Raw genomic sequence first — 14,448 nt, forward strand, 5'->3', positions numbered from 1 at the left:
GGAAATATTAAAACAGATGAGTGCCCATCTGCAATGAAAGTGTTTTTAGATATTTTAATATGCCTCTGGGAGATGATGTGATGAGAAGAGGAGGGAAAGATCAAATCAGTCAAAAAGCTTTTTATCTAGGTGTGTATGCTTGTGTGTGTCTGCAGTCCAGAGGAGAGGATATCTATTTATAAGTTCATCTCTTTGATCTATAAATACACGTTTCCTCTTTCTCCTCACCAAATAATAAGTTTTGACAATCTTTAATTCACTATAGCCATACATGTTCACTATTGATGGGTATGTAATGCATGAAATGAGTGATGATTCTTTGTTTTTCAGCACCAGCGTGTGCTAGCTTTCAGCACCGTGGACAGTGCCTTGGGCCCCTGCTTTGTCTCGTTGAGCTGAGCTGAGAAGGAGGAGGAGGAGGAGGAGGAGGAGGAGACCAGTACATGCAAGCATAACTGCAAGCAGCTCAATTTGGTGCAAGTTCGAGTTGGTCTTGAACACTGTGCACTCTCTGTCCCACAAAGATGAAGTCAACCCCCAAATGTTCCTGACAAGAATATGTTCTAAGCAGCCCCACTAGTCAAAACACAGCATTCTGACCCAACCCAAACATGATTTTTTTCAAGAATATGATTCCAGCAGGCCCACTAGTTGGAATGCGGCATTCTGATTAATATTGCGTTTGTGGAATATGACTTAAGCAGTAAAATCCACCCGTTTTCATCCATCTCAGGGGGCGGCCATTTTGCTACTCGCTATCATCTGAAATTGACTTCACAGTTACTCAGGGCTGAGCTAACGACCAATCATGGCTCAGTTTCAGAAAACAGGTGAGCCGTGATTGGTCGTTACCTGAGCCCTGAGCAACTGTGATGTCATTTTCAGTCGACCGAAAATGGCAAAATGGCCGCCCCCCGAGGTGGATAAAAACGGGTGGATTTTGCTGCTTAACTCATATTTCACAAACGCATCATTTGTCAAAATGCCATGTTTATATATACTAGTGAATGCGCATAGAACATATTGCAATGAATTTGGGGGTTTGACTTCCCCTTTAGAAAAAAAATCTCTGCTTGTACTATTCTCTTCTCTTCAAGCAAGTATGGTGTGATATGTGAGGAGGTTCTTCCCCCTAAAGTATGTGACTTTGCAACCGAAGAGACCAATGCTTATATTGTGGTTTGAGTTACTTACACATAATTAGCCCCATTGATACTGTATGTAACAGTGGGGTTGTTTTCAAATCAGAAATACAGGCCGTTGACAGTCTGCAGACTGCAGAGCCTGACTGCCTTTGTATTCGATTAGCATTTCTTGAATGTATTCAGGAATTGTAAGCATAATTATTCACTAAAGTACTCCAACTCCACCACTGCAACAAACAAGTGGAATAATATAATGATACTTTCCATTATATTGTTTTTGTTAGATCCCATTTTCATTTCAGAATAGAATTTACAAAAACAAAACTGTTGTTGATATATACATTCACTCCTCTCCTTACAGTCGTGGAAGAGAATTTGAGAACATGATGCTTTGTTGTGGGTGGTGATATTTTTTTTTCTTTTTTAAAGATGGCTCTATACTGGCAATACCCTTCAATGTGCTGCGGTGTGTCCGCTGTCGTCACCACGCAGAGGAGTGTATGAGGAGGGAGGGCGGTGACGTAGACACCCCCTCTTCCTCCTCCTCCTCCCGACTGTGCTGCGAGCAGGCTCCTGTGCGCGCACGGGCTCCTCCTCCAGAGATGTCGCAGGAGCGTCTCCTGTCAGCGCGCCCTTTCTTTACTTCTTTTCTTTTCTTTGACACTTCACTGCATTGGGCCGTGTCATTTTAATCGTCACCATCATCATCGTCATCATCATCAGCAGCAGCAGCAGCAGCAACATCACAAGCGGTAAGCACCAACAAATACTGCACCCCCTCCCCGCCCGCTCCGCAAGAGAGGTAAACCCGGTGAATCTCTCTCTCCCCCCCCCCCTCTCTTTCTCTCTCTCTCTCTCTCTCTCTCTCTCTCTCTCTCTCTCTCTCTCTCTCTCTCTCTCTCTCTCCCTCCGTCAGCCGCAGAACTCGGCCGACCCACGGTCAGGTGACAGCGCGCAGTGGAATATTCATCAGCTCCCGTGATTGTCTTTCATCCCCTCTCCTCCATCGGACTGCAAGGCTGGAGCAGCCCACTCACGGTCCTCCTCCTCTTCCACCACCACCACCACCACCACCGCCACCACCGCCACCGCCACTACAACCCCTCCTCCTCCCGCCCTCCTGTGCATCCTCTCTCATCCGGGCCGGGACATTCTCCGCTCCACGCTCACGCAAGATTAACTGGGGATTGTGGCTCTCCGCCCGTCCGCCCGCCCACTGATGCTGATGTCCTTGAGCTCGGCCTGCACGGTGAGTGGTGAGTCCGTGCCTGTTGGCGTGCTCGCGTGCATGGGTGCGTGACGTCTATTTGCCCCACGCGTGTCTCTTGCTGAGATTAGGAAGAGCACGCGTGTGTTTAGTTTTTTTTCTACTCCTAAAATATATTTTTAAAGAGCATTCGGGCCTGGTGTGTCATCGCGGGCCTTGCGGAGCGATAGCTCTACAGTCGGGCATACCGTTCTCGGTAAACAGCGCTATGATGACATTATGAGAGTGCGTGCGCGGTTGCGGAGCTCCAAGCCGATGCATGTCCATCCTTTCACGGATGGTGGGCGAAGGGCTGCAGTCCAGCATTGTCGAGCGCGACCACTGTAGCTGCACGGGCCTCTCTGCTGCACTGTGAGCACCGGCAGTCCTCTTCCGTCCCTCAATCCTTCCTTCCATCGCGTCGTTTTTTCCACGGCACGTCGCACCTGCAGCGGGATGTCGGTTCGATTCGGCATCTCCGGCCAGAGCCGCTGTGCAGCGTGGGCCCGTTAACCTTGCGGAGAAGGGGGAGGGAGGGGGGGGGGGGGATACAGGTTAGTGGCGCACCTTGAACCCATCTCGTTGAATTTGAAGGAGGCGAGTGTGCACAGTTAGTGTGGTACGCTCGATATTGTTGCCATGCATGTGGTGAGGATGATGAAGGGCATCAGCAGGATGATGATGAGAAGCAGGATGATGCTCAGGCACGTCTGAAGGTGACCAGCAAAGGTCATTTTGTGTTCGAATTGGACCAGTGGCGCACACAAGAGAACAGCGGACCAGAGCGTTAGCAAGTATGTTTGTGTGTGTGTGGCTTTGAGTGGAGGTGAACAAGGGCTCACGTGGGAGCGACATGGGATGCAGACTGTTAAGTCGATCTATATCACGTTTTAGGAATGCATGTGATGTATCGTTTCAATCAAAGCTGAACTTCCACCATTCTCGCCGTCAAGTTGCTTTAAAGTGCGATGCAGTCATGCAGCTATTTGTGTCAGCTCACCTCAGTCATGTCGCCACTCTGTCAAAGCCTGATTGAGCTGCTTCCACTGTTGCCTTGATAAGCGTGTGACCCCTCATGTACATCCTATCACAAGGTACACAGGTGGCATGCAGCTCTGCTGTGACACTAAAGGTCAGTTTAGGAGCAAAACACAACAGCAATAGCTAGAAGTATCGAGAAAGACAGAGCAAGCAAGCGCATACAATATTAGTTTTGTCACAAGTGCTCAGGTATGTGTGTGTGCGTGTGTGTGTGTGTGTGTGTAGCCTGGATTAACCAATCTGGCACATACACACTGTCACAGAGCATACATAGGCCTACTGGCCTGGAATTAAATCCCAGGAGGACAATTTTGCTCTCTCAGCGGTCAACATTGTCAACTGCTGCAGAACGATTTTGAAAAATAATCTAATTGCGATATTTTTCCTCAAAATTGAGATTAATATGCAATTATTTTTTCGAGGCACTTTTTCCACATATTTTAACAAACAAAAGCAATATATTAATCTGCATTGAAATTAATAATGACAGATTTGGCCTTATAAATTAGGCCTATGCTGAAATAAAGGCAAGTGAATCATGAACTAAAATAAAAGACAGATTATCTACAACAATTAGAGCTGTTAACGTACTAAACAGGTGGGCATTCGTCAATGCTTTAGTCCGTCTATGAGTTCCCGTCTATGTTTCAGGCCCGCCCGGTCGGTCCGAGTCAGCCAAACGGCGTCGAGAACGGACTTTCCGCTACACGTCATACGCAGGTGTCCCACTTCTGACAAGCAGCCAAACAAAGAGAAAAGAAAACAGTGTTGTATACCTTCGATCCCACAGATGCAATGACGGCTCACCACTGTGTGTGTGTGTGTGTCTGTCTTTATTTGAATTTTTTTTTTCTTAATTTTGTGGCGTGTCTGCTTGCGCGGTGCCAGCGTGTGATGTGAAAATGATGTTCTTGACGCCGATTGGCAGTTGCCGACGAGGGACGGATGGGACCACGTTGGTCGGACGGAAATACAGACGGGAACTTAGTGACGGATAGACGATGCCCAGCTCTGCTAAACAATAGGACAACTTCACAAAATTTTACCAAAAAATTGTGGAGTAAATATAAATCAGTAAAGAGAGATGAAGAAAATATACAGTATAATTGCAATACAAAATTAAAGTCTACCGACCGACCGAAATGAATTATAAGCAGTTTTTTTTTCTCCAAAATTGTAGCCTTTGCCATTTTAAAATTACATTCCACTACATTGCGATGTGATTTTGAATTCAATTGTTCAGCCCTACTGCTGTGCAGGAGAGGAAACCTCACTTATACGGTGGTGTAATAAGGAAAAATGAGTGGCAAACGAAAATACGAAAGAAAATAAAACACATTTCCGAATTGAAATCCTGAAGTATTTCAACGAGTGGCCTTAAAACACATCAAAATCTTACAGCAGGTAGAGACGCGGAGAAAGACCGCGTTGCCCTTTTGTTCGATTGTTTTCATGTTCAAACCCATCGCAGGCCATGCATGGAAGTCCTCCCTCGCTCTCGTCCCGCCTATCCCGCTCTCCTATTTAGAAAGGGCCGCTCTCAAAGACACATTGGTGTGTATGTGTGATGACAGAGAGAGTGATGTCTCCGGGCATGAGTGTGTATATTCCGTGATGCATACAGTTGCGTAAGCGACATGGGCTGCGCGTGCGACGCTGATTTGAAAACGAAGAACGAGCAATGATATTGTGCATGTTTCCCGACTCCTTAACGCGCGTCGACTGTACATGTGCAATTGCACACGTCAAAGCTCGGAATGAGCCCAGGAGAGAAAAAAAAAAAAAAAAATGCCGTCGAGGATAGCTGCGGCAGGAGCTCCGTTCTTGTGTGAGCTTCATAAAATCAGACAGAATCAGTGAGTAAGAGACCAGGCCGGGAAGAAAGAATGTGACAGGCTGAGTAAATAAATGATTGCAATGGCGGGAAGCACATAGCTGGAGAGAAAGTCGCGGGAGGAGAAAGGAGGAATCCAAATGACGAGATGAGTAAGCCATATAGCATGATAGGCACGCACGCATGTGCGTTTGGAGGAGCAGGTACTGTAAGAGAGGAAACTTGAAGAAGGGAGCTGGGTGACTCAGTCATAAACTAACAGTCAGGATGGAGGCATAACTGGGAAGAGGGGGGAAGCGTGGGGGAGGAGGGGGTGGGGGGGTCGAGACGGGAAGGGGAAGAGAGGCATGACAGAGCCCAGAGAGGGTGAGGAGTGGAAAGGAGGGAGGAGACAAAGAATTCATTATGAGCTTCAATTGTGCTTTTTTTTTCCTCTTTCATGCCTCTCCTGATGTAAAATAGCCTCATCAGAACAGTGTGTGTGTGTGGGGGTGTGTGTGTGTGTGTGTGTGTGTGTGACATGTGTGATGCTGACAGTATTCAGCACAGTCACAGCCTCACTAATTGCTCATGTGGGATGAAGCAGGCTTCGGGATAGTGGAAGCAACACGAGCTCCCCGGCTGCACGGAACACTGTTGATGTCAGATTTATTTTAATTAAATCATCTCCAGAGATGGTTTGAAACATGAACACGAATTCCGCAATTAGGAAATTATGTAGAGTGCGTTCGACGAGAGCAGCTTGCATCGGACCGGTTCTTCTTTTCAAGGCCTCACAAGCTTGTCAAAAGTGGACACACCCTGACGGACGGTTGCTCCTTCGAGCAACGATACCAGGACTATCATTCTTTAAGTGCTCTCATTTATCTTGGTTAAAAAAAAAAAAAAAAATCAACTCTCAAGTGTTAAATATGGAGGCAAGATGTGGACCCAAGTGCAGAGAAGCAGGAGTGCAGGATGTACTCAAAACAAAATGTCAAAAATACTAAATTAATAGAAATCCCAAAATACAAGACACCAAGTAGCAAACCAAAACTGGGAGTGGACTCACAGACATCAACAGAAGTGAGGATCCAAAAAAGACGAAAAGGAAGCAGGGAACTACTTTGCAAATGCAAGCAAACTGATGAGACTACAAAGAACACCTGGACAAGACACGAGTGCTTGGAGGGAGCTGATTGGTTAACACAAGAGAACAGGTGGAAGCAACCCTACAAACAATTTTTGGTTCCCCAAACGTTCTGTGAAAGTTAGCTGTAAATACTAGTAACATTTCTTGGGGGTTGTGTTTGGGATTTGGCTGTTCCATTTGTTACCTTGGTTTGGTTGGTTGTTGGTTTCACACTTGGTTCCACTAACCAAGTTCGCTTACCTTTTTTCTCAGTTATTTATTTGGTCCCCTAATGTTGTTTTGGGTTATTTTATATACCAAATGTAATAATAAGGACCCACAGGAATATTACCATTCACCCTGACCAGGATTTGAACCCCACTCTTCTGCATGCAGTTATCCACTGAGCCACCGGCTAAGCGGCTTAATATGGTGGTGGTGGGTAAACAACAGCAGTCAAGTGAAACCAAAAACATTGGAGAAAGACATCATAATAATGTCTATTATATTAGTATATAAAATAACCCAAAACAATGTTAGGGAACCAAATATATAACACAGAAAAAAAGGTAGGCAGAATGTGACAGGAACCAAGTATGTAAACAACATGTAACAGGAGAGAGAGAATGTCACAAGAACTTGCCATTGCAACCAAGTAGCTGCCTAATCCCAACCGAACGTACCGAGAATAGTTGGAAACAAAACAAACAAACAAAAGAGCAAGACAGGACATGGACAACGAGACCCATAACATGAAACTAAATGATATTGACGACAAAACACACAGCGTGACAGTCAAATAGGAAACTAAGGCAGAAACTGCGTCTTGTTCTGTTAGTTGGTCACATGTGGAATGCTAGAATGAAAGCAACACAAGTCAACACAGAGGACAATCTACATTGGATTTGTTCTCTAAAAAGTTGTTGTTTTTCAAAATGATTCTCATTAACATCCAGTTCAATTTGATATCATCCATTCGTTTTGTATATTACTTCGTCGTCATCTCATCAGGGTCCCGGCTAGCTGGAGCCTATACCAGCTGACTCGGGGCAAGGTGTGGGGTACACCCTGGATTGGTCTTCAGTCAGTTTCGGGGTACATACAGACAAACGATTTTGAGTTTTCCATGAACTTACCGCGTATGCTTTTAGAATGTGGGAGAAAGCCTGAGTACCCGGGGGAAATCCACGCAAGTACGGGGACAACATGTCAACTCCCCACAGAGATGCTCCAATGGAGATTCAAACCTGAATCTCCTGACTGTGAGGCAGATGTGCTAGCCACTAGTCCGCCGTGCTGCCTCATTTTAAGACTTGGATAAAAATCCTTTTCAGACAGCGAGTTGCATCCCCAAATTCCGGGTTTCCGCCCTTTATGTCACCTGTGGTTTTCTCCATTGACGTATAAATTTGGACCGTCCTACACCAAGCGCCTTCTAAGGAATATTCTTGACGTGTGCTGATGATGTGGCATTCTGTCATCATCCACTTCATGAGAATGCAAAAAGAAACTTGTTGAAGGCAAAGTGAATATTTTTCAATGACACGAGTCAGTGACCTGATCTCAACCAGTTTTACCAGTGCACCTTTCACTTTGTGAAGACAAACATGAAGGCAGCAAGTGGAAGTGACTGTGGTATACTGCTATTGCTATATTATCATTAGTATTAAAAATGCTGCTTATACAGTGTCTATACAGTATAGTCTTTTTCCATGTCTTTATACCAGTGATGTATAGTGACAGTCAGAACAATGAAATGCTCTTCCATTAAATGGCAGAATATACGATCAACATGTTGCCATTTTGTCTGGTTTTGCTGTGAGTACATCAGCTTTGGGTTCAATCAAGCAGGCACAGATTTCACACGATGAAGTTGATTTGTACACAGACATGAGTGACATCATTATTTCAGTATTCATACTTTTCATGAGATTTTGGTTTAGTTTGATTGATTGATTGATTGACTGATTGATTGATTGATTGATTGATGGATTGATTGCTTGATTGATTGATTGATTGATTGAACATATAAACACATGATGAGATAAAAAAAATTGGAAGAACGAAAGGAAAGAAGAAAAAGAATAATCATCAGTACATGTCATTGATCAACTCAGTTTACATGTTCAAAGGGCGTAGGAAGAAGTACAATACATAGTCTAGTCCTACCCTATAGTTCACATATCAAATTATTACACTAGTAGGCTATTTATATACTAAGGATCCCAAAATAGAACAAACACTCTTATACGGGATTCATATGTTAATTAAACGTGTGTGTGTGTGTATATATATATATATATATATATATATTCACTAGAATTTTTGGGGGTTGTAATTTTTTTTTTTTTTTTACCCCCTGATATATCCTTGGCCCAACCAAATGGAAAAACCTAGGTCCGCCAATTGTTTAATAATTTTTGGTGTGAAAGTGGATGCTGATGTGGAATGGACATGCAATATTGTCTGAGAAGTCCACGCTTTCAGGTAGTCTTTTGAGAACATTCAATTTAAGATGTGTCTCATCAGTGTTCCATAGAGGAAGAGTTAAGTGTGAACCTTCACTCTTGTGTGTTGTTGTAAGGTGCAGCGGGGAGCTCTAAAACCAAATGTATGCCAGATCAGCACTAAGAGCCACCAGACAATATTAGTGTCTAACGGTGATTACGGGGGTGCATTGTACAGCCACATAGAAGTACTGTGTATCAGACATCTTTTTTTTCAGTGATGAAATTTCGGACCAATGTTGGTACTATGGGAATAACAGCACCCCAAATACATGCTAAGTGCCACGTTTACCTGCTCAGTTGCTCCATCCGAAGAGATTTCCATTACCAAAGAATGTTCTGATACTTGTCTTTATTGTTTTGGATTGGTTCTCAGTTGTGTTCCTGATATCTGTTTAGTGTCCTCCAAACCACCAGAAGCATTTGTTCTCATGCAGAGCAATGTATGCTTGAGTCTAAGATAGACTATATAAGTATGTAAATAGGACACCTTTTAAATGACCTTGGAGGTCAATTCTGCTCTATTCTATTGATAATTTGTCAACCTTTTATCTGCCCTTTTTCAAGGTGGGCTATTGGTACACATTAAGGATGCCGATACCAGCCACCGATACTTAAGGTAAAAAAATCTGACAAGTCCTTCTTGCCAGTAGTTGGTAGTATACTGCGGCGTTTGACTCAGAAAGACAGAAAGGTATTTTTTTCACCTTTATCTGTGATTGTCTTAATTGAAATGTTATGTATCAAAAGAACTAGTGGTATTGGTACTTGGTATCGGTATCGGTGGGTACTCAAGACTAAATACTCGTACAAGTATCGGTCTGCAAAAAACGGTAGTATTGAACATCCCTAACGATTATAGTGTTTCAAATGATTGTTTTCTAACAATATAATTCAAAGGGTAACCGTAAAGTTCCTTTAAAGTCTTCTCCATTCGATGAAGGGCAATATTTTGCTTCACTGCCCTCAAGTGGCCATGAACAAAATACAACAGGTCGAGTAGCATGTGAGAGAAGATAAGCCGTCTTGTGACATATCTTCATTCATCGTACTTTTCTGCCCGATGCTTAAAATGTCTGCCGAGCTCTAATTGGATGCACTGACTCTGAGTGAGCGCTCATGATCATGTCTTATTCTTGTCTCCTAGGTTTCTGTGGAGCAGAAGTAGCTACTACCTACCTCACATCCGCACCCGCTTCTTCTCTCTGATTTATCACCTTACTTTGGCCATTGGCCCCTCTCGCCATCCGTCAGTCACCCGCTTTACCCCCACCCGCAAATGCGTCAGCCGGCCCGCCCGTCCATGGACCGGCTGTGAACCCGGAGGGAGCGCGACAGGAGAGACGAAGGCGAAGAAAGCTGGATTCGTTCAGATACCGCGCTTCTGAAGTGCTCCTGCGCACTGTTCTCCCCCCCCCCTCACCCTCCTCCTCCAGCGATGGAGAAGTGAAGGAGCAGCAGAAGGCTAGGCTGAGACACTGAGGAGAAAAACACAATCAGCGCCCCTTTATTCAACAGAAAGGCCATTGAAGCGCATGAGAATCATTATACAGTTGTGAATAAGAAATCAAGGGAGGAGCGCGACGGCTGTTGAACACATGAACAAGCTGCCAGCGAGCGCACGAGCGGGTCACTGAGCTGAGGACAGACAAGGGAGGAGGTGGGGAAGGACCAACACAACACAAATCAACCTTGTGTGATGTCAACAACAGCGACAATGGGCGAAATGGCCAACAGCGCGGTGGAGTTTTACCCCAAAGCGACTCGAGGAGCAGGAAGGGAAGACGGGGGCCACGGGGGCGGAGACTTTGGGGTCACGTTGAAGGAGCTGAGGGAGCTGATGGAGCTCAGGGGGGGCGAGGCCCTGCAGAAGATCCAGGATAGCTATGGAGACACGAACGGGCTTTGCCAGAGACTCAAGTCCAGCACCACTGATGGTGAGTAGGCGCGCGGGCATGAATGGATGAAGGTTTGATGACACGCTGTGTAGTTTCAGGTGTGCATTCAGGTTTGCTCGTACGTGGGAATCCCCAAAGTCCAATGCCCCCACTGCGCAAAGGCCTTGTGTTGTTTTCGTGACGATTTTTCCACAGCAGTGACTACACCGCGTTGCTAATTATTATGCAGATGATCACATCCAAACAGGGGCTTCGGGATCTGATATCCTGCAAATAGATTCAAGCAGAGAATCTGCAGAAACTGACAAGTTCAATGGATGCAAGACTTGTAAAGCTGCTATCAAATAAGAGGTCCTATGTTAAAATGTTGCCAGACCTGTTAAGGGGTTTTGGATTAAAATAACATTTACATTCGGCAAATACAACCTCCTAATGCTGCAAATACAAAAAAATGACTATTTTTGGTTCTTTACAACCTATAAAATGTCTTGAAACCCTGCCGTGCGTAATCATTTGAAACAGTGCACTTTAACAAAACTACACTTTTATTAAAAAGAAAAACATTATCAGTGGGAGGTTTGTTTAAAAGCATTCAAATTATTCTGTAACAGTTGATGACTTGAAAATTATGCCGAGTGCCGTTTGCATAGAGTATTTTTAAAAATCAGAGATAAACATCATTTGCATAGTAATTTTGGAATGCGAATTATATAATAGCCATCATTCATCTGACTGGCAAGAGCTGGGGTACACCATTGCTGGTTTTTATGTTTTTATGGGGCCTGAGCAGAATTTGGTATGGGTTCCCTCACCCTCCCTCATGTGTTGCAAACAGTTTTTTGGTCGCAAAGACGTTCAAAATTTGATGGCGACAAGAACAACTGTTTGCGACTGTCTGGCGAATGTCTTCGCAACCTTGAATGAAGCCTGACAAAAAAGCAACATTCACTATGTTCGCTAACGCTAGCAAGCCTTTGGCGCTCAGTGAGGTATAGGCTTTAGCAGCTTAGTTGGCTTGTGCCTCGGGTTGGCTCTGGGAAGTACCCCGAACTGGTCGTCAGCCAATCACAGGGCACATAACAAGAAACAACAATTCATTCATATACAGTCACACCAGTAGACAATTTAGAGTCTAACCTAACATGCATATTTTTGGAGGAAGCTCGGCCATTCCCAAATGTGCAAATACTTTTTGCACAGTACTATTCAGAACGACGTATGAAGAATATGCCTCCCAATATGTAAGTAAAGTTCTCTAAGTGCTTGAGATTTTTAAACAACCTCGCAGTGCAGATGTTTGATAGTTCAAATTTGTCCAATGGGACTTTTGTTGTTGTTGTTTTGTCATGAATGAATGAGTTGAAACATGGCAAACTATTCTTGAAGCATCGGCATTCTAAAACCGATTTGACAGTGGAAAGCAACAAATGACTGCTTCCAATTCTCAAGTTAACCAAACTGTAAGTGCTTGGTGAAAAGTGCATTTCGGGTCCCTGAAAACCCCTTTATTATTATTTTACTACCAATATGCAGTGAGGTATGTCAGAAGAAAACACGTTGTGAATGAAAAAAACAACAACTAAAATAATCAAACCTCCCCATCACATTGACATGGTGTAATCCAGACTAGAGAAAGCGGCTTTCTCTGAGTTGGGTGCACAAAGGACATGCTGGGTGCATTTACTGATGAATGGATGAAGGGATTTTAGTAATGGAAAGCTGATCGACCAAATCAATAATTGCATGAGTAAGAGTGTGTAAGGAAGCAGTTGGAGGATTTTATTGTGGGAAAATGCACTTTCATGCTTGTGACCGCTTTTATCTTTGATTCATCTTGCGATCGTCAAACATTAATTTAGACTATGACTACCGGTAACCTGCCTGTTGGTCTTCTAAAGTGATCTGCTATTTTTTTTTTAATCACAAATATTGACTTATGATTTTCAGGGGTCGTTTTGGGCTTAGTGGTATTGTATTGTAATGTGTTTCAGCTCATTCAGAATGCATTTGCGCACTTGTATTTTCTAACAGGGGTGTGGCACAGCTACACATTTTCAACTAGCAAGGGAGAAACAAAAATCAACTGTGAGATCAAGAGGCTGGGTTAGGGTTACCCTGACCCTAACCCTCTACAAATACGTCTGTTTATTTTACTCATTTGCTATCTTGCGCATTTAATATTAGAGTTACGCCACGGAGACAACTTGACATGCGTTAAGAGTTAGTCATAGATGGATGTAACGGAGAAAATCCGGTCACTTTTCAAAATAAAATGTTTTTCCAGCCTCGGATAATAAATAAACCGGAAGTACTGTAGGTTTTTTTTGTTTTTTTTAATCTGTGCGGCCCGCCGCAGCCCGGTCCAAAGAGGCCTGTGGCCCGGTACCGGTCCGCAGCCTGGTACTGGTTGGGGACCCCTGATTTACGTTGTCTTCTGTGTTACGTTTTAAATGTTCGTCTTGTGCTTGCTTGTTGCTGTAATACTAGAATGGTTCAAACCAGGGATGAAATCCTGGTGTGTTCGGATCAAATTTCCTGTAATGTTTTGCATTATTATTTTTTGCAGGACTAAAATTGGTTCATAAATATGTTTCTGTTGTTGTTATTTGTGCTGAAAGATTTACTGCAAAGATGTCACGAAAAGCAAACTGGAACATCTGAGCTTTATTTGGGACTATTATTAGAGGCACTTTAAATGATGGCAGGTGTGTGCTGGCTCCCATTTTAACACGAGGTGGAATGTGATTGGTTCATTCTTAGCACAGCCACACCCCCAGTGACTGTATAAATGGGTGTGCCTACTTGTGCAACCACATGATCTCAGTTGTTGATTTTTATTTCCCCTCCGAAAAAGTTGTAATTTTTTTTTAAATAGGTTCTACATGTCACATTGATTGTGGGAAATAATTTTTCTTGGTCTTTAAATTTCACAAAAACCTTGCATTTGAATAGGAGTGTGTAGACTTTTTATATCCACCGTGTAATCATACGTAAACGCTTTGTATCAAATATTCGGCTTGAACAAGGATAATAATGTTTCGTTTTGATTGAAACTGTCAAATGTATTAATTTATCTTTACATTGTTGTGGTTGCAGTTTGTAATGGAGTAGAACTGTACTACACTGTAAAATCCAATTAGTTATCATGACTAAAAATTCATGCAAACCGATTGCACTTAAAAAACAAGTAAAGAAAACTAATTAATTTTAGTTATACTAACTAGGACTTCCTTTTTTGAGTACACTTACAAATGAGTTTAAGCAACTAAAACAATCAAGAATAGTGTACTTGATAACTGACTTCAGAATACTCTTGCCTTCGTAAAAACTACTCAGAATTAATTACTATTTTAATCTTCTAAATGATTGCATGTTCAATTTACTCTGTTCTGTTCATATGACATACCTATCTAAGTTTCACTAACTTATATCAGTAGTTCACTTGACTAAGTTATGTTTACTTGAAAAACAATCCGAATTGTTAAAACCGTGCAAACCATATAATATCAAGAAATGAAAAGCAGGTTCAAATTTACTAAAACAATCTGAATAACAACTAAACATAAATTGGGATAATATAACTCAGTTGAAAGTTCAAATAGAAATTATTTTGCATTTTTCAACTTTTTGTTTTTTTTAAATTGCCATTATTGGCATCCACAAACA

General features: G+C 43.1%; 1 protein-coding gene across 6 annotated transcripts in view; it reads left to right on the plus strand.

Moving 5' to 3' along the window:
• Positions 1–1,659: 1,659 nt before the first annotated feature.
• atp2b3b (ATPase plasma membrane Ca2+ transporting 3b) overlaps positions 1,660–14,448 on the plus strand; it is a 53,230-nt gene continuing 40,441 nt past the window's right edge. For 2 of the 6 annotated variants that reach the window (XM_086024290.1, XM_086024297.1), the window contains exons 1-3: positions 1,661–1,897; positions 2,062–2,394; positions 10,032–10,821. In XM_086024290.1, coding sequence (XP_085880416.1) covers positions 10,584–10,821 — 238 coding nt within the window. In that variant the 5' untranslated portion in view covers positions 1,661–1,897; positions 2,062–2,394; positions 10,032–10,583. Of the gene's footprint in view, positions 1,898–2,061; positions 2,402–10,031; positions 10,822–14,448 lie in introns of all 6 variants that reach the window. The other 4 variants (XM_086024316.1, XM_086024307.1, XM_086024280.1 and 1 more) reach the window with 3 other exon arrangements.

Source organism: Filicampus tigris, chromosome 1 (assembly GCF_054856515.1).
Source record: "Filicampus tigris isolate MCC_2025a chromosome 1, RoL_Ftig_1.0, whole genome shotgun sequence".
Classification (NCBI taxonomy): domain Eukaryota; kingdom Metazoa; phylum Chordata; class Actinopteri; order Syngnathiformes; family Syngnathidae; genus Filicampus; species Filicampus tigris.